This window comes from Homalodisca vitripennis, chromosome 1, assembly GCF_021130785.1.
Source record: "Homalodisca vitripennis isolate AUS2020 chromosome 1, UT_GWSS_2.1, whole genome shotgun sequence".
Lineage (NCBI taxonomy): Eukaryota > Metazoa > Arthropoda > Insecta > Hemiptera > Cicadellidae > Homalodisca > Homalodisca vitripennis.
In genome coordinates, this window is record NC_060207.1 from 170,603,819 (window position 1) to 170,626,033 (window position 22,215).

At 35.2% G+C, this 22,215-nt stretch overlaps 1 protein-coding gene across 1 annotated transcript; it reads right to left on the reverse strand.

The window, feature by feature from the left end:
• Positions 1-464: 464 nt before the first annotated feature.
• Positions 465-17,198, reverse strand: LOC124352721 (UDP-glycosyltransferase UGT5-like). Its single transcript, XM_046802352.1, has 5 exons — positions 16,243-17,198; positions 8,214-8,436; positions 4,704-4,923; positions 1,533-1,660; positions 465-694 (listed from the first exon to the last, which is right to left on the reverse strand). Exons 1-5 carry the CDS (start codon positions 17,044-17,046, stop codon positions 525-527), a joined length of 1,545 nt encoding a protein of 514 aa, XP_046658308.1. The 5' UTR covers positions 17,047-17,198; the 3' UTR covers positions 465-524.
• Positions 17,199-22,215: the final 5,017 nt, after the last annotated feature.

Consider the following 22,215-nt stretch of genomic DNA (forward strand, 5'->3'; position numbering starts at 1 on the left):
TATTCTGAGAAACAGACAATTTTCAGTCAACATTATTCATATCTCCAAATTTTGTTCTCCCTAATCTCAAAAAATAATTAAGTGTAAAGTTTATACAGAAATAGAAATAAAAAGTATCTAATGAGTGATTACACACCAAAATGAACGAACATTATAAACTATGTTTCGCCGCATTGGTAGATCCTGTTTCACATATTTGTGATTCGTCCTATGATTTGACCAGCACAATGCAGTGTTTACACCATATGAAACAAATTAATACAACAGTTTTATGTAACAAGCTGTTTTAATATGCTCTAAATTGAGAGAAATTATATTCGGTAAATTTTACACAAGTTTACCTACTGAGACAGGGGTAATAAGCTGCACCATTGTGGAGGAGCCAGCAATTTTGAAAAACATTACATAAATCTTTTAATAAGTCGTATTGGGTCTTGGGACAATAGGTTAAATACAAGAGCATGTTTATAAAAAATAAACAATATTTATAGTGAATACATATTACATCATGTCTATTACTATCGCTACTCTCTCTTCGGCTTCTGCCGAGGCTGGTGTGGGTAGAGCCGACGGCTGATGAAATTTACGACTTGCCGAGCGAGCCAGAACAACAAAAACAGTACACAGGCTAGGCCAGCCAACAGCACTAGCGCGACATCTAGCAGCCAAAGCTGGTACCACGGCATGTCCACAGCTAGTAGAACAACATTCACTCATATAATATTTAATGTCATACATTAAAAGTCTTAACATTAAAAATAGTGTTTTTGCTTAAGATGTATAATATAATATTTAACATCTAACTTTACTAAGTTATAATTAATTTTAATGTGTATCATTCATTCATATCGCATATATATATATATATATATATATATATATATATATATATATATATCACACTTTTTTAGGCGTGACTGTTAAAATTAAAATACTTATAATTCCTTTTGTCGTTAGGACAAAATCAGGGCTGTGATTCTAAAATGTTTCTAAAGTTAACTAACACACCTAAACACTACACATCAAGTCCTTTGCCACAGACTCTTAAGCCTGCAAGCGATGATGACGAGATGGAGTGTCTATTCATCACATGTAGTAATCCATGGGTTTTCGTGGACACTGCGTCCCAATCTACTTTTCGTCTACTTTCGTCCAGAGTTTCGTAGATCTAAACTCCAAGAATGAATGTTGAAATGTTATAACAATTCATTTTGGGTGTCCATGGATTTTACCTTATTATATTCATAATAAGGTATACTATAAAATATTTCTTTATATTTTTTTCGAAACGAACTCAACTATTTTTCTTATCCGAACTGAGTAGTTTTCAACATCAAAACATTGGGAGCAAATGAAAAGCACATTGGCTCTAAAGCTAAGTCGTTAAAACCTCAAGTTGAAGGGTTTAGAGTGAAAAGTCATACTTTGTTAGAGAGATATTACATTTTGGCTGAAAGTGGAAATATTGCATCTATATATTCCCGGACCAGGTTATATTCTAGTACCAGAATAAGATTGTATTACAAACAAACCTGCAGAGCGGAGATGGCGGCCACCCTTGTGTCTCAAGACATACTCTGTCCAATATACCGCCGTGTCCAGTGGAGACATTGGCCTGTCCCTGAATCGCTCTGACAGAAGTTTTGCACTTTCTCTGTACCTATACAAAAATATATGTTTAAATTCCATAATGTGGTTGCCATTATGTTCTAAGATAGATAATTTTACCTGTGTCAAGGCATTAACACAATTCTCAGTACATCGTAAACTCATCTCATTCTCACTCAAATCAATATCCTATAATAATTATGTAAATTTTCTAAATTTTCTAACAGGTACTAACGTATGCAATATGACGTCTTACGTAACTAGTGACTAAGACAGAATCGGCTTCTTTGTTTTATCGTTTTTCTGCTATAATGTATTTTTTTATCACTCTGAATGGTAATGAGGTGATTTCCAATACAGCTGAGATCTGAGAAAGTCGTTGTTTTCCTCATAGCTAGGTCAGCTGATTTTCTCCCAAACATCTCTTTCCCTATAGAAACATCTCATTCCCTGTATACACAATTGAAATTCCCAGTTTAGCCAACAGGAGAACTAATGATTTTTGTTGTAAATGTAAAACACATCAGTGTGATTCTGTTATTGTTATACAGTCCTATGTTTAAACATCTGATTTTAACATCAAAATCTATATAAATAAAAATGAATTTCCGTTCGTTAGTCTCACTAAAACTCGAGAACGGCTGAACGGATTTTGCTAATTTTGGTCTTGAAATGTTCGTGGAAGTCCAGGGAAGGTTTAAACGATGAGAAAATATAACAACATTGAAAGGAAAATACCAAAAACGACAATTTGATTTTCCCATACAAACTGTACTTACCTATCAAACGTTTGATTGATGTTCATGTTTAACTTAATTTAATTTAACAGCTGTAACAAATACAAATGACGAAGTGCCTCAGTATCATATGTTTACTAACTACTGCATGCAATTTTGGGTAAAAAAAAGCTGTCGCCATTATAGGTTAACATTGTTAGTGCAAGAAAACATTAATATCAGATAATGCTTACAATGCCGAGAAGAAAACGACCTAACATAGGTCGTCGAAGTAGGTCGAATGTGCGGCGAGCTACCTCACGCGTTAATCGCAATGATCACCAGCAAGAGACTTATAATGATAACAGTCGTATTGGTATGGCACATTTGCGTTCTACAGTAAATCAGAATGAAGTGGATAGACAAAGAATGCAACGAGTTCGGGCACATCGATCACAAATAGCAGCGAGCCCGGGAAAAGGAAATTGACCGATTCCGCAAACGCAATGCTCTTGTGAACCCGGAACGAGCAGCATTCTCCTACGATCCAGAAATCGATTATAGTGCCGACAAATAAAATTAAACATATTGATCAGTCTTTATGGTAAGAAACATATTTTCTTAAATTTCTCGGCACTTGAATCTTTAAACAATATAACTTTCGAATGATGAGGGTTAAAATTAAATGTTAAACTCCACCTCTATATCAAAATTATTTATAAACCCGGCTTGCTAATGATGGCTTCACTTTGCTCGCTAGGACCTGACGGCGTGGCGGAAGGCCTCGGTGACTCGGACAAGTTCGGCACAGCCAGAATATTGCCGATGTTGTGCTCCTGATTTTCTTCTATCTCATCCAAAGATTTTAATTTTTTACCAGTTAAATTAAGTTCTGAAAATGTTATTCCTTCAGATGATGATGATGATAGCATTGTTGAGACGAACTTCGGTTTTGATGATAATTGTTGTTTCACTTGATTTTTTTGTTCCTTGGCCCTGTTAATTCTTATTATGCGGCTCAAATTGTGACCGCACTTGGTACAAAAGTTGAAAGTATCAGCGGTTATTGTCAAACATTTGTCGCATTTTAACAATTTTTTAGTGCAACTGGGACAGGTAGTTGTTTTATTCTGCCGTTCTATCCACTTTTTGTAAAAGGGACAATGCGTTGTAAAAGTTCTTCTTCTATAAAAACCAACCAATCAATCAATTTAAAGGAAAGTGACTATCACGTTACAAACGAATTCAGCCAATTATAAAAATAAAGCGATCTGACAGAAATTTAAAACACCTTTTTAAAGACACCTTTATGTTTTTTTTATTAATTATTGTGGCATTGTTCAACAGCTGCGGTGTAGAAGGCGCTGTATTCATTGAATGTTGAACAGTTCTAAGATGCCATAGCATGGCTTATACTATGATGATGACTTTATAATGTTGCCGGTTTTGCAATACATAATTAGGGTTTAAATTAATATGGTTTATGTTAAGAGGTAAATGAAACGAAGTTCACCGGGTCAGCTAGTTAACTATAAAATAGTGTCTCGTTTCCTTATGGAAGAATAAATACTAGATTATTAAATATCAGATAATATTTTAATGGATTTTTGCTTTTTGCATCGTGATGAAAAGTGTAGTTCATTACTAGTCTCGAAAGAGAAGTATTGCGAGGCGAGATTGTAAAATGCTTATCGAGCATTTTTTTAAACATGAAACCTTTCATGAAAGATATTTAAATGGTAATATTAAACACACAGACAAAACTGAGGTCTCTTTACAATTGTTTAAACTGGTTTAACTTTAATTGAACAATTTAAAGTAAACAAATATCTAAAGAGACGATTAATGATTAAACACGGTGAACAAGATTGCCTTTAGTAACATGATAACAAGGTGAAATAAAAACAGCTCTTTCAATGCGTCTTTAAAAAAAGGCCCAGTTTTTGCAACGACTGGGCTGACTCTTTACTGACAACGTTTTATTACTTAGTGATATCGTTCCTTTTTAGCAAGTGTATGCATTTAATAGCTAAAATTATATTCGTGTCAAACGTTAGTTCATAAAGCCAAAGATAATAGAAGTGTTTATAAATACATCTGTTTAATTTTATTTTAGTATAGACATGTACTAATTCAGTACTATGTTTATTTGAATTAAATCAATTGTATAGTTATTTCAAGTCACTGAAAATCAAATTTATTCTATCAAAATGACGTCTATTGTTGAAACTATATTGGTGATACATATCAGAATGTACGAAATTAGTTTGTGGCCATCATTAGATAATTTGGATTTGCAAGAGTCTGTATTAACGAGCCTGCGGTTTCTCGTGAATACAATGTGAGCAAAAAAAAGTACATATGGAAAACCAAACAAACCTTGAGTCATACAAAACTGCACGCAGAGCCTTCAACACTGTTTCCTTCGTAATCTCGTTATATGCCAGCTTCACGGCTGCCCCAGAGGCAGCGAGTTGGGCTACGTTGTTGGGCTGGTCGCCGAACATGGGGATCAACACCATGGGGATCCCGCAGTACACCGCCTCACTGGTGGACAGCAGGCCGCCGTGTCCCATGAATGCAACGATTTTCGGATGAGCTGCGCCAAAAGTGTTTATAATGTACGAATGTATATGTAAACTTCAGAATTTACAATAATAATCAATTTAATAAGCTAAGTAAAATTATTCATTGCTTCAATTATGTCTCAAGATAAGATAGGAAAATTATGCCAGAGAACTCAAAAGTAAAACCCCCTCAACCAAAACTAAAATATGTAATGATAAGACAAATCATGGTTAGTTATACAGTATGTAACAATATACGCAGATGATGATGTTTCTATTTTATCAAATTTACTCTCCCACCACTTGTGGGAAGTAAAATTTTACGCACACTTTCCCAAAATAAACTTTATGTCTCAAATGAAATGCCTTGATGAGCCAAAATAACACTTTGCCCCAATCTAGTTCTGTTTAAAACAAGCATACATTATAATTCCAATTGGACTCTTCGGTTATCAAGACTTTTAAAAGTCAAAGAAATTTAAGGTTAACCTGCGCATTATCCGATTACGATTTTTCATTAGTTTGTTACCTATTAATAATAATATTCTAACATTTTCTTCCACATTGAGTCCCTAATTAGGTTTTTTATTTAAATAGATCCCTGATTAGGAAGAAAGTTTAAACGGATTTTTGTTGTATAATTAATAGATTTAGAACAAAAATTTAGGGATTATGTTTAAAACTATAGAGTGTATGTGCATAATTGTTTTGCATCTATGTCGATATTCATTATTTCATTTTGTTAATAAACAGTGTAAAACAAGTTTATTACGTATTAGTCAAACCGTGTAAAGGAATAAAATCGATGTAAATTCGTATAATTTCTATTCATTTTAAGTGGAAAGTAAGTTTGGAATATCGTTCCCTCATATCCCTCACGTATTTTCACTCAAACTGTCCATTTATTGGAGATTAAACTCTATTTAAGTGCAAGCCTCTCGCATCACTAATCACAAGTTGGTTTCTTTTAGTACGTTTACAAATCCGATATTTCTTGAAATGTTTTCATCATCATGAACTAGTTAAATTGATTGTTATATTAGCCGAGGAGCTGAGAGCTAAATAGCATTGTATAAATAAATAAATAACAGTTTTTCGTGAAATTTGTAGAGTAATTTCCCCTAAGAAAACTAACGATTGTCAACCGCAATAGTTTTTGACGGGGGTCGAAGTGGAAGGGTATTGTAAGGTCTAAAACATGAATGGATCATTATTTTTCTCTGATTATATTTTTTAGCTCGATGCCCTTAATCGGTATTAGCGAACCATATAAAGACGTACTTTTTTACTGAACGTGACGACTCCAAATTTCTTTACCTCGTTGTCTGAAGCTGGTCAAATGTCCCACCAGTATAGTTTAGATTATAAATCTGTGATGTTTCGTTTATGATCTGTCAAATTAGACAAATATGATCTAAGAAACCATTAAACTGTAGTTTGATATTTTGCAGAGTGTTGTGTCAGTTGTAGTTAATAGTGTATTCTTCTATCAATTTCATAAAGAATTAGGCTGTATGTTTGTGCAATTTAAATTAGTTCCTGGATCGTAAAAAATAATTTTTCGTTCTAAATAGTCTTAGGTCATAGTTTTGAGAGTAGAATTTTAATGATTTTAGACTTTTAATATATATATATATATATATATATATATATATTTAATATATATATATATATATTTAATTTCTATTAAAATTGTTCGGTTTGTTTCTTAACCAATTACTCAGTAAACATATTTTATACAGAATATCTTATGTTTTATAATAAGGGAATGCCCCCCCCCTCCACGGTAGTACATCGTGTTGTGTTGGCCTTTTCTAAGATTATTTCAAAATTCAAAAATGGAATTGTCATGTATAAAAATCTAGATTTACAGCTGGGTCATGTGATGCTGTTAAGTTACCATGGCCTAGTTTCATTATTTTATTCGTTTCACTAGATGTTCTATTCGTAATCATAACAAAATAATACCAACAATTTTAATTTGAAGATTTTTAATATTGCCCAATACGAGTATTCTTTTAAAATTTACTTACTGTTTTCACATAAAAACACTATTAAATTATCTTATACAAGTTACTGGTCATTTCTAATGTTAATTCATAATTTAATACCCGCGCAGAAGTTATTTTAAAAGCAATCCTTAAAGCAAAACACAAATCTGTTTGTTCTGCAAAGTTTAGTGGTTTGAAGTGCATTTTTAATCAGTCGCTCTTGCAAACCCTCTCGTACACTCGCTGTGGCAACACCGCCCATTGAAGTGCTTACTGTAACAACTACCAATCCCGGTTTGCGGTTGCGTTACTTGAAATGTTGATCCTGAACCTGTAGTCTAGTGAGTTTATTAAACGCTAAACAGAATTACGTGGTAAAAGTACAACCAGTTATCATTGGCTTATCATCCGTTTCCTGCTGATTTATGTTGGATTTGGTATGCGCAGTAATTAATTATGACGAAACAATCGGTCGTATGGTACAGTGATAATCATAGTACATTATCCGGCAGTGCTGCGGAATGGCGTCGTTCGTGTACAAGTGTGTGCGGTATTGTTGAAATTCAAACACTGAATGTTTCCATGCTGGATTGTGACGTATTCGTTAATGTAGGACTGATGGCAGAATTATAAAAATGCTTTTATATTGAGATAAAAGTCAGATTTTACATCTTGTTACCCTTTATCTATTATCTAACTCTGTCTTTTAAATATTATTAGACCCTGATAGCAATCTAAGTACCGAACTCGGAACGGACAACACGAAACAATATTTCAGAATATTGAGACTATAGTAGGTAACAAATTAAAAGGTATAAAAATTACAACACCACTTTTATATTTGATTTCTGTGCACTTTGGTTAAATCTTTAGTTTATGTATTTGTATATTTAACAGAAAGGCATTCAGGTTTTGGATATTTTTTTACGTTTAAAATATTGCTAATTTTAAATGGTAACAATAATATTTGCTTACAGTTATTTTGTAAAAAATCCAATTAATCAATTTTAATTCAAACAATTTAAAAATATGAAGCATTACAATTTTTTAAGCCACAATTTTGGTAGTATGGTTTTAACACTCCACAAAAAATACTTTGTACTTATCAGTATAATGACTTAGGACTAATAAGTAGGTCCTATTAGTCATCATATACTAATTTTTTGGGACAACATATTTTGGGGTTTTGGGACACATGGTCACAGGAATTTCTTGCCTGTTTTTCTGTGATACAGTCGCAATCTATAATCACAACCTAGTAGGCGTACTGGAAATCTGTATTACCCTATATGCTTATTATTTGAACGTACTTCTGTAATGTCTTGCCTTACCCAGGATGTCTCGTTGGGGCAACCATTTGCTGAGCCGTACATTGTCAGGTTTCCCCGGCAGGGTATCGTCCTCCCACTTCATGACGACACGGACTGGCAACTCTGCGAAGGCGTCCATGATAGCCTGTCTCTTGGCGGGAGGAAAGGAGGAGGACTGGAGCACCGAACCCATCGAGAATAGGATAGCGCCCTCTGTGGACTCATTCAGGTACTTGTCCAGATCCTAAAATACGAGCAGCTCAAAATTGTTGTTTCTTTCATGTTTGGAAATATGCTATGCAATAGATTCGAGGGGAGATTAAAATTATTTTTATTTGGGTAGGTTACATTATGTATTTAATTAGAAAAAGTAAACAAAAGAACGATCCAGTACATTGCGAGGGAGAAAGTACACATGTATGTAGGCACTATTTTAATTGATGGTTTTACTCGCAAAACCCAAAATATCAAACTCTTTGACCTCTTCAAAACTGTGTGTATCCTTGTACGGTGCATACGTTGTGAAGGAAGCCAAAATTATTAAATAAAGCAAAGTCTAAATTTATCTTTAATACAAATACTGTACATGTATTCTTATGTTATTTTTGTGACTTTTTCTTGAAACAAATAATTGGAAGAGCATACCATGATCGTCTTTTAGATATGATTATGGTTTATGAAATTGTATGAAATATGCCATAGATAAAGTTCTTAAAAGTAATATAACATTTTGTAGTAAAAAGTGAATACGTTTCAAAACATGTTCACCACAAACCTTATTTTTATATCAAATATTCTGTACCTAAAAAACGAAATTTGACCAATAACGACAGAGAAGTAATTTAAGACTTTTCTCTTAATCCTGATAAATTAGGTTTTTGTTCAATCTATTAAAACAAAACTGAAATTTACGTTAATCTTATTTAGTGTAAAGGCGTCGTGTCTTTATTATGACATTAATTAATCAAAATTCAAGAAGCAAACTAGTATGAGTGCATTGAACTGCCATGCAGATTAATAACAGTAATTTTAATATTGATCACAACTTTATACAGAAATGTTACGAATACTCTAGTCACCTTGTAGGTATTTTGACTTCGGATAAATTAGAACCTAACGTTTTACACAACAGTGGCTTGAAAATCATAATCTATTACATATAAATCTATGTATTATGCATTCAACTAAACACTGCTATACACGATTAATTAATGATCTGTTTTCTTGGTATTTTTCAAACAATTTTATTATATCAAACGTTTTGCCTTTTGACGTGACAACGTCTTAAATTAGGTTGCGGGTCGGAGTCACTCATGAAAAAGTGTAACGCCCGGTAACGTTACGATGCCCGTCCAGTGGGTCCGCCGCACGGGATCCGCACGGGTTAAAGCAGATAACTATGTTTATTCGTGAAAATGTGGAGTGCTTAGATTCGTCATTTACAACAACTACAACAATAAAGGTAAGTAATTGTACACTGATATTTCATTATCGTAAACTATGATTGATTGATTAATTGTTAGATTGACACAAAAGTTGAGAAACTGAGTTTATAGGTTATGTCATACTATTGACAAATGTTGTACATCCGATGAAAACACTAAATCTAAAGCTGTTTTTTTAGGGACCCCACTTGGAAACAGCGGATAAAATTTACATCCAAAACTAAATTAAATCCAACAAACACAAACACTCAAAAACAAACTGAATTAAGACTGCTTCATCAAAATTCTCAATTTGCAACTAACAAATTGGACCAAATTCAACTTATGTGCGAGGATCTGAAAACTGATCTGCTTGTAGTAACCGAAAACGGTTTCAACATGGAGAACATCGCACTGTGCAAAATCCCAAATTACAAATTGGCCTCCGCGTTTTGTCGAAACCACTCCAAAGGAGGGGGAGTTGCTATTTTTCTTAAACAAAATTTGTTATCTACACCTTTTCCGATCCAACAATCAACCGAAAAAGATTTTGAAGCAGTCGGGATCAAACTTCAAACAACACAATCAAAATTACTTGTGATCGGAATTTACAGGTCTCCTAGTGGTAATGAAGAAATATTTTTTTCTAAATTCGAAAAATTATTGTCATGCCTGACTAACCAACGTCAAGAATTTGTCGTCATGGGGGATCTCAATATTGACGCGTTGGACAAAACTCACCATTCCACAATTCGATTGGTCGATTTACTTAGGTCATTTGACTTGGAGTTGCTAGTCAAAACTCCGACGAGAGTGACGGCTACAACACAATCGGCTATCGACAACATCATAACCAACCACCCAAGTGTCGCAGTGTCTGTAGTGAATACAGCTATTTCTGACCACTACGGCCAAGAAGCCGTCATTAGTGGCGTACAATTAAAAAGGGAGCCCAAAATTAAGCAAACAGTAAGAGACATAAGGCCAGAAAACATTGCTCACCTCAACAAATCCCTTTCTAAAGAAAGATGGGATTTTCTAAATTTATTTCAACCCGTAGAGCAGCAATTTAAATTGTTTAACGACACTCTAAATTTCCACATTAACATATGCTGCCCTACAAAAACGATCAATGTTTGCGAAAAAAATAAAAAAAACAACTGGATCACAGCAGGTATCTTGGTTTCTAGAGAGAAACTAAAATTCTTTTCTGAAATTTACAAAAACACTTCAAACGAACAATTCAAAATTTTTTTCAAGAATTACAAAAAAATATACAGGAAAGTGATCCAAGCAGCCAAAGCATAAGATGTCTCAAAATCAATTCTCTCTTCCAAAAACGTTTCAAAAACAATCTGGGGCATCATTGACAATAAAACAAAAGCTCACAAACAAATCAAAATTAAAATTGGGGATAGGCTTGTGGAGGATGAAACAGAGATTGCCAACCAGTTCAACGGCTTTTTCGCATCCGTTGCTGGTGGGCGGGGTCCTCGGCCATCTGAACCTCAAGTATGCCCCTCGCGAAGACAGAGCCCCATATCGTCAATGGCGTTGGCTCCTGTAATTGAGGATGAGCTTCATCGAATTATTCAGCAGCTCCCAGCCAAAAAATCGAATGACCTCAATCTAATGTGTCCATGGCTCATAATAAAATGCTGCAAGCATTTAGTGAGACCTTTAACTCAATTGGTAAACTATTCATTCCAAACAGGAGTGTTCCCCTCTCTCCTGAAAATTGCTAAAGTTGTCCCAATTTTCAAGAAAGACGACCCAGCTTCAATCACCAATTATCGGCCTGTCTCAATCTTGCCAGTTCTGAGCAAAATTTTTGAAAAGCTTTTTCTTATAAGAATGCTTCAGTTTTTGGACGAACACAATCAGCTCTCCAGTGAACAATTTGGATTCAGGAAGAGCAAATCGACAACAGACGCAGTCGTGAGTCTTGTCGATATGATTGTAGAGGGGATTGAATGTCGTAACCACACAATGGGTGTGTTCTTAGACCTGTCCAAAGCATTCGACTGCGTTGACCACGGTACACTGCTTGACAAACTTGAGTCTCACGGTATTCGAGGTTTGCCTCTTAAATGGCTTAGCTCGTTTCTAACTCACAGATCCCAGGTTGTCCAGATATCTAGTAAGTCGTCCAAAAAAATAGAACTGAGTTACGGAGTCCCTCAGGGATCCATCCTCAGTCCTGTGCTTTTCCTGCTTTACGTCAACGATGTAAAATCATCGCTTCTGCATGCAAACTTAGTGCAGTTTGCCGATGATACGACTCTCTTTTTCAATGCAATATCAAGTAAAGTTTTGGATCAACAGGCTTTTGTTGACGTCAACAACTGTGTCCAATACTTCCACAGCCTCAATCTTACAACAAACCCTTCAAAAACCAACGTTTTGAATATAGCCTTGCGCACTGCGGGCAACCAGTGTGGGCCTGCTATTTTGTTAGATGACTCCACACTGGAAGAAGTCAGCTCTTCAAAATTCCTAGGAATGCACCTTGACCAAGGGCTGACTTGGAATGAGCATATTGACTATGTTTGCGCCAAAGTCTGCTCAGGTATTTTTGTTCTGAGATCTTTAGCCAAATACGGCCCGAGTCAGGTACTGATTACGGCGTATTATGGACTGATTTATCCCCATCTGGCCTACGGAGTGGTCCTTTGGGGAGCTTGCGCAAACACACAGTTTCAAAGAGCATTCAGACTCCAAAAAAAAGCATTCGAATAATCGCCAAAATCAAATTTAGAGAGTCGTGCAGGGAATCCTTCAAGAAATTGCAGCTGTTGACTCTGCCGTGCCTCTACATTTTGGAAACAACTTTGTTTTGTGTGAGTAAATGCGCCTTAACCAGAGGCCAAGACATACAAATGTATGAGACACGTGGTAGAGCAAACTACCGAACTGGGAGACACAGAACGGTGGTTTATGAACGCCTGCCCTCGCAGGCGGGTGTTCATTTTCTCAACAGACTGCCCAATTCAATTAAAGATACTCCAACGCCCAAGGCGTTAAAGACTCGCCTTAAACGCTTCTTGGTGTCACAAGCATTCTATAATGCAGGTGAGTTTTTGGCATTCGACTGGGAGACCGCCCAATTAGAAAACTGACTCCGCTGTACTAAGTGGGTTGCATTGGCGATGTATGAAAGAGGCGTAACTGTGAAACTGTATGTATGAGTGTGTATTGTTATATGAATGTCAGAAATTTAAAAAACCATGACGTTTGCCATACAATGTAAGAATTGGCGATGCAATAAATAAGATTTGATTTGATTTGATTTGATTAGTGTTAAGTAAATTATTAATTTAAATCACTCTGCAGTCAATCGTAATTCAGTCGATTGAGAAGAAACAGCGCGTATTGCTAGTCAAACATTTAAAATAACAAATTATAACCTCTAACCTGTCATAACAGTGCGACCAAACAAACGAACTAAACCGACCAATCACCACGCGCGGAGTTAGAATTTAACTGTGTTTAGCAAGAATTTCAAATTCCAATTTTAGTAAATGTTTTATTCAACTTTACCATTTACAATAACAAATTTTAATTAATTTCAAATTATGTACAATGTTTTAGTAAACAAAATAAATTTCTATAGTTAAAATTTGTGCAATTCTTATTTTCATTCAATTCCTTGTTCCTATTGTGCAATTTAATAATATTCATATCAATAAATATTCTACCGAGAAAAAGACGTTGTCACGTAAAATCTTCGCCCGTAAAACCGACTTTACAGGCAACCATATTTTTTTTGGAACTCGGTACATTTTATGCCTTTTGATAGCGTGCACGGTTTAGTTAATCCTTACCATAATATCTAGAAACAAATCCGGTTTTAAAAAAAGAGAAAATACTTTTCCAATTTAACCATACAAAATATGTTTTCTCAGTTTGCAAGGCATTAGTAACAAATGAGGTTTCGAATGCGTTTACCTTACTGTGTGCTTTGTTTTACATATATTTCAGTTTTGAAGGCCAGATAGTTTTGTCAGTCCATATCCTAAGATATGTTTCAACACAGTGCATTAAGGGGACTTGGACAAAAAAAAATTTATTTTTAACATATATTTTTTTATTTATTTTTATTGTAGTTTGACATTTTCGGAATACAATGATATTAATATTATCACTCACAACAATTTCTAAATGCTTCAAATAAATTTTTGAAGTTGCCTCTGCAACGCCATTGACGGCTGTATCCAGTGTTGAGCTTTCTTATAGTGCTGATTTTACTGATTCATTATTTACTTACTCTTAGGTTTTGTTTCTCTATGACCTTAGCAGTTTTGACAGATGTCTGCTTGTTTTGTTTGCAACCTAGCAACTTTGTTGTTCTGACAATATTTTGTTATTATTGGAAGTTGACTCAGTGGTTATAGACTTTTATTTCAAAGTGATCTTTGATAATATAATGACTAGACCTAAAGAAAATCTTTAAAAAAACGTACCAATAAAGGTAATAGGTTTTATAAAAGGTTACCTTCAGTTTCACCAGATGAAGACTCAACAGTTAGGCCTCGGCCTACTACTCCAAAAGTTGTAGTGCCACCCAGTTCTTCTGAGAAGAAGAAATTAGGTAGTAGTGATGACCAAGGAAAGTCGAGTGAAGAAAAGAAGGAGAGCTCTTGGAGAGGAAGAGGAGAGAATGATGAACATTATGTCCTGGAGGGTTTTAGAGCTCGGGTATTGTGAAAAATATACTTTTTATCTAAATTTTTTGGTTTTTTGCGTTTTCCCGAAAATTTTGATTTTTCACACAAATGACCCGTTTTCTCTGAAAGTACTAAAGATAAAAAGCTGAAATTTTTACAGGATGTTTAGTACTTATCTATAATGCTACTGATCTACAAAGAAACAATTATAACGAGTATTGACTTATTAGGCCTCATTTTACTGAAAATTAGCATATATTTCAGGCTTATTTTGAACTCGCTAGATAAAAAAAATCATAACTTGGCCAAACAGAGTTATAAGTTCATAAAAATAGATCAGTAGCTTTGTATAGGACCACATAGTAAGTGATAAAAATATCAGGTTGGTATCTTTATTACTTTCTAAGATAATGGGACACAAAAGTACCTAATTTAACATGGGTTTATATGGAGCGTTCAAGTCCCCTTAAAATAAATTATAAATTTTTAATTGAACATTTTACGAAGAAATTGTTAATTTTAAAACTAAAAGCATATAAACAAACTTTATTGCTTCTAAACTAAAAATATTTCAAAAAATAAATCTCAAACTGTTATTAACTGTATTTTTTATATTAAACTTTAAAACATGGTCTATAGTTTGTGTGAAATGCGTAAAAATATTAAATGTTATAAATTACTATAAATTTCTCGTAATAGTTTTCTTTTAATAAGTGAATCTTGTCATTTTATTTTATTTTTGTTCCAAAATTTTATTTTGATATTTTGAAATTTTAGTTTTAAATTAATCCTACTATACAAACGACAAACAGGAGTGAAAACGACATGGTGTTTTTCTTATATCATATCATTTCTAATATCGCATATCTTGTTTTATAAATACTATTATCAGTACAATGTTATCACATATTACCAAATAGCAGAAATACGTGATGTATGGATATATTCGCGACAACTTTATGCAATGTCATAAAACAAAGACAACGCTTATCTTATCTTCGTGTTACCATATCCACACTGGTTTTGTAATTTTCACCTTATTCTAAAATCATATAACACCATTGTTACAAAAAACCATAACCTACTATGATCTTAAATACAAATAATTAACAATATACAGCATAATTATTATTACAGTAAATTAAATTATATAATTCTAACAATAAATTATCATTGAAAAATAAAAAACTTTCCAAAAGTACATACAGCTAGATAGCATAATTAATCTAAACAGGATCGTTTGAATTGATTCGTACAGAAATTATGATAAAAATATTGATCTATAACAAATAAAATCCATATCGCTTCAAATTTTGCATGCAATGTTTACTCAAGTAAAACTGTACTTTCTCGATGGTTCCACTAAAGAACCAAAATATCTACATGTTTACAATTAACTAGGCTATCTTTATTTTGTACGTACAAATATAAATATATTACAATTTAATCAAATAATTGTACATATTATGTATCTATGAAAAAGGTCAAAACAATATAATCTCTCCGTTACTATTAATATCTTCAACGATAAAAACGATAATTATTTTTGTAACATCTGTGTGATCTTTATTGGACTACTTAAAGTTTTTTTTCAAGTGTCATTTTACAATTTTCGTCAATTTATTAATTATTACTGACTCTGGGCACGCACTAATATTTTACTGTAGCTTCTAAACTAATCAACTACAAAATTTCCAAAAGGAAAAACGTTATACATTTTATTTTATTTTCCAACTTGAAAAAGAACTAGTGTTCCATGATAAAAATTTATCATATTCAAAATTGGCAAAAAAATTTACTGGCACAGTTCTGATAAAGAGGAGTATAAAACATATAGAGAAACAATCAAACTTATTTCTATAAATTCATTTTAAGAAGAGTTGGTTTTATAAAGATCTTAATATATTTTAACCAATCTAATTTGAAAAGATTAAAATATTCGTTGGTATGATATACTACCTTAGCGATGGGTTTGAGAGGGAGAATGTGTAGCCCACCAACTTCTATGTATCCAGAGACCAAGGGGCGTGCGCCCTGCAGGGTGTAATGAGTGTTCATCAACAGAAGGCTTACGTTGTGAGCAACCCTCTCGAGATCCACCTCATGGCCAAATACCTGGCGGATGGGCTTCTGCTCTAGTACAGAATAGTAGTGCGTAGTGCCCAAGCGCATGCCGAGTGTGTAGACCACGTTCTGCAGCCTTTGAAGAAAGCTGAAGGGTGGTGTTATCGGAAATAAAATATTATTCGAGAAAGAAAAACTATCTGGGTTTCCTATTCTAGGATTGTGGTGAGGTAGATCCATGGAGGAAGAAAGGCCGATGTGGGGAGCACCAAAGAAGTCCACCAGACTGAGGAAACAATCACTAATGAACAATTCAACGATGAGGAGATCGAAATGTTTGCCGGAGCTTATCAGAGATTTCACTTGTGGAGAGGTTAATACTGACTCACAAACACTGAGCCCAATACCGCTGGCGAAATTAAAATCAGATATGGGAGTTGAACCCTTTAGATAATCGAACTGCAGAGCGTTGACGAACACGGGCAGCGTCCCAACGAGACTTATGTCCGTGTAGTTAGCCACAGGGGTCTTCTGGGGGTAAAAGCTGAGGACGGTAACTTGATGACCTCTCGCAGCAAGAGCCAGGACCAGTGGCTCGAACACATCAAAGTGACTCTTGCCGGTGTGCGGTAACACTGCCAGGATGTTATCAGACAGGACATGACCGAGCAGACACGATAGCACTAGCAGCATAAACATCGCTGAAGGTGGACACAGATCGTTCTGTCCACTTCTGAGAGCAGGTTGAAATGACGAAGTACGGAATGAGTTTAGGAACGAGACAGTAAGTGATGTTGGCACTACAGCTACACGCAGCTGACTCACGAGCAGACTTACCGTAAGACGCTTGGTTACACGACCTCTATATCGCATACTTGAGACTGATGATTAGATAACCATTGTTTCCTACCTAACTCAATTTTATTTACAAATAACTGTTGTTTACGTTAATTATAGGGCAGGTAACTGTTTCTTGTGATGAACTCCCCAGATCAAATGAATTGATAGCTATTTCGTTAACAGATATTTATTATGTTTGGCGCTGACGCCAATTATGTATTATTTTACTACCATCGCATATTAAGTAGAATTGTAGTAATTTCCTTTTCTAACACTAATTAGAAAAAAATTTCCTTCCAAATAAATAAACCCATAAGTTGCTCTATTTCGATAAGATATAAACAATGAATATAGAATGTTCTCAGATGGTTGTCCAATGTATTTTTATTTAATATTGCCCTATATCAGGGGTGCCCAACCTTTTTTACCCAAGGGCCACATTGTAAAGCCTTCATGGCCAGGCGGGCCAACATCCCAGGGGATTTGGAACCCCACACAAAACGTATTGCGCGGGGTTTGTTCCAGAAATCTTGTGCAAAATATGAGTTTTAAGGTTTTTTGGCCCTTGTTTCCTGATTATTGCAATTTCTTATTATTTATTAGTTGTTAGGTAAAGGTTTATAATATATTATGTTTTTAGGTTCTTTTAGTAGAAATAAATATAAACCCAGACTTTTGGATGTTTGCTCTAATTCTGAGGGAACAATAAAAAAAGTCACCAATAAATTGAATACATTGATTTTAATTAATCCTACTAGGATACCAGGACATACAAATTACCACCATAAATGACAAAAAGTGAGGTTGTTTTGTTTTGCATATTTTAAAATCAAAATACCAGTATTTACAAAAAGTTCAATGAGATCCTTGGAATTGCTTAGTGCTGAGAATATGTTTCCACTTAGGCTCAAACTTAGTGGTCTCAATCATTAATAAAGATTTTAAATGTTCATCTGTAGTGGATGATCGAAATTTTGATTTGATAAAGTTCTTCAAAATGCCTGCTCACATACATAAGTCGAACCGAACAACGAAACCATTCAACTGCTGCAGTATTAAACACGTAAAGACTGACACCATAAACACTCTTGTCTGCATAGAAACACACGGGCAGTAGCACTAGCACTAGGATTGCAGGGGTGGGGTGGGGAGGTAGTGGAAATAAACAAGTCACGTGGCGAGTGGTGACCTTGAGTAGGGTAGGGGTTACGTCGCCGCACCGCGCGCTGTGCCGTGCTTTAAGGGGCGTTCACACATGGCGACTTTACTCGCTGCGACTAGAGTAGCGGCTACTAATCGCTATGTGTGAACAGTAAGTAGCGGCGACTAGCACTCGCCGGCGAGTAAAAATTCACTCGCGAGGAAAGTTGGACATGTTTAACTTTTGGGGCGAGTAGTCGCCAGTAGCTGACCTTGAAGTGTCACGTGGTACACTCGCCGCGAGTGGTAGCAAGCCTGTCGCCCTGTGTGAATAGTGTTATCGCCGACTAGAAGCCGGTAGCTTGCGATCTGACGACTCGTGGTTGTGTTTTGCTCCTTTTATAACGTTTTGTCAGTTTATACGGATTCTATACTAAAGATGGCCGATAGTGTGAAGTGGAGTAGTGACCAAATTGTTACTTTCCTTGAAATTTACAGAAAGCATGAGTGTTTGTGGGACATTAGGTCACCTGAATATCTAAAACGCGACTCGAAGCAACAGGCGTTTGCCAAATTGCTTGATGAACTCAGACTTAATGGAATAATAGTGACTGAAGATGTGCTGAAGAAAAAAATTAAGAACTTACGTGATGCATATCGTAATGAACTGAACAAAGTAAAGAAGTCGAAGAAGAGTGGTGCCGGGGCAAGTGAGGTGTATAAACCTAAGTTGGTTTGGTTTGGTGCAGCAGACGCTTTCTGGAATAGCGTGTTATCCGGGAGGCAATCATCTTCAAGTATGGTAAGTTAATTACTGTACATGATTAATTAATCATAGACAGGTCAAACTTCAAGTCAGCAAGCCTTTTTTATCCTGAAGATGGGTTAAAAAGGCTCGTTTAAAAAAAACAGTTTTGTATTAAATCAAATACGGTATGTAAGTACATAAAAACATCATATTCTTGTTTATGCCCTGCCTTTTTATTTTTCTGGAAATCAGAACTACCAAACTTGTAATGCACAACAATTAAGAGATAAAAATATTGAAACGAAATAGGAAACTGAAAATTAAGCATGTTTGAATTATTTTTAAATTAATTATACCAACAATTTAAAAACAAATTATACATGATTAACTTTCTGTTTCACATGTAATTAAGGTATTTTATCTTTCAGTTTTAGTACATTACGTCCTGTTTGGTAATTACGAAATTAATATAAATAAACATTATAATCTGTACTTATACTTATTACAGTAGTTGATTAAAATAATGAACGCAACATTGTTGGTATAATATATTTACATAATTGTAAAATAAGAGAAAACATATGATATTTACAGTCACATTTCATGGTACTATATTACCATTCCATCAATGTCCATTTTTATTTACTTAGGCCAACAGCTTTCTTCTGCCACGGTACAGCCATATGGGACATGAAAGCATAAGAATATGCATAGCGGACATCTTCTCCATCCTGTGCATAGTTATTGGATTTATATTGCTTTTCCATCGGGCTCAATGTAGTAGGTACATCCCGCCACGAGCCACCGGTGAGTTGGCCCGTAATGATGTCCTACTCGTCCACTGATCCTGGTGGTAAATACGCCCGACTAGCTGTCATTCTAAGCCAGTTGTGGATTGAGCAACAAGCTTTAGTTAGAAGCTCAGCTGTATCTACCTTGAGTGCGATCGGAGTGTTGAATACACGAAACCTTGACGATAAAATCCCGAATGCGTTTTCTACAACTCGCCTAGCTCTTGATAAGCGGTAGTTGAAAATCCTCTCTTGGAGTGTTAGCTTTCTATGCGCGTATGGTTTCAGCAAGTTACTTCCCAAAGGGAAGATATCGTCTCCTACTAAAACCCCTCCCTCTGGCCAATTTAACAAATTTTGCTCTAGTGCACAGTTTAAAGTAGAAGTCTGGAATATGGTGCTGTCACTCGCTCGACCATCACTACCTACGTCTATGTATCTGAAGCAATAGTCAGCATCTACTAAGGCTAACAGTACTATACTGTAGGTCCCTTTGTAGTTGTAAAATTCTGAGGTTGAGTTTGGTGGTCTTCTTATCAGCACATGCTTCCCATCAACAGCACCACAACAGTTTGGGAAATTCCAAATGTCTTCAAAAGCTTTCATAATAGCATTCCACTCCTCTTCGGTGTTTGGTACCTACAAATAAAAAAGCCTGTAAAATACTACATTTTATTTATCTAAAGATTCTAGATGTTACTGTATCAAAATTGCCAGTTTATTATTAATTTTGTGAAAACCCATATATATATATATATATATATATATATATATATATATATATATATATATATATATGTATATACATATGTATAGCTAGCTTTATGCAGACTTTGGCTTCATTTAACTAACAATGGTTTCAGGAGCCCGAGCTTTGAATGGCATTAGTTGTATATTGATGTGTTTTTCCACAGGATTGGGACACTCAGAGTGTAGCCGAAGACGACATTGCAGGGGATGAACCGGAAAACGTAGATGGTTTGTTAATGGAGCAGACTGCAACCGCAACATCAACCGCAGCACCTGCGCCTGTTCTACCTGTAAAAAGGATTGCAAGTAGCATGCCACCACCCAGTCTTCGTAAAAAACCTTTCAAGCCAGGCAATATGATAAAGTATCCCACAGGCAGTAACTCAAAGTACCCGACCCGCTTTGAATCCTCCTTAGATAGGCTGGAAAACATAGCCATGATGGCATCGCTGCAGGAAACTGAAACTGTTACAGATGACCAGTATGACAGATTCGCTAAGCACGTTGGATCTCAGTTAAGAGAATTACCTCTGAGGAGTTTTGTTCTGTTGCAACAGGAAATACAAAACTTAATTACTAGAGAAAGACTGAATCAAATCGACTTTACAAATCAGTTCACGCCCTCGCCTGCTGAATCTTCAAGTAGTTGTGATGTTTATAGTCCGTTACAGATTCAGCCGTATGACAACTCGAACACATCCGGACTAGACCTCGTGCAGAAAGCACTTTTACAGATTGGCGAAATGCCAAAACCGTGAATGTAATACTGTGTTTCATTAATAAAGAATATGTCACGATTAGTATGTTTTGTTATTACTTTTTTCAATGTTTTGGCCTCCTTATAGGGGATTGATTTAGTTTATAAATGTTATTTGCAATTGAATAAATAGTATACTTATATGCAGAGAATGTCCAGTATGATGGACGCATTCCCCATACGTAAAAGTATGGGAAATGCATTCATTGTGCTTTGAATATTGAATTCCCAAGCCTGCATTACTTTAATTTAACATAGTATTGAAGATTATTGCTATTGAAGAAAATAAGTAATCTTACCTTCATAAATGGCTGAAGAACTTCACATATGGCACTCAGCACTTCAGGTAACAAGACGGAAATTGTATTGTATGGTACTCTAAAAAGGTATTGCAGTGATTTCAGGCTGTCTCCACTCGCCATATACCTCAAAGCTATCTCCAGTTTGGTACGGCAAGAAATTGCTTCCCTCCATCGTGTATCCGCCTTCTTTATTAATGGTGATACCATTTTTAACAACTCCTCAAACTTTGGAACTGTTAATCTCATAATGTTGTAATAAGATTGGGGATCTTCACTTGCCAATTCTTTCAATAGTGTCGCAGAAGCACCTAGCATATCCCTTCGCCGTATCCACTCCCGGACCCACTGACGTTTTCTTTTATTTCTTAATTTATTCACTAATTCATCACAAAGTTCCTTAACACAGATACTCAATACACGTCTCAAAGTCTCTCGCCTTCCTACAGACATTTTCCACAGCAAACCCTACTCACAACGAATCATCGAACTGTACTAACTACTACAAATCGCGATGTGTGAACAGAGATCGAAAATTTGCCG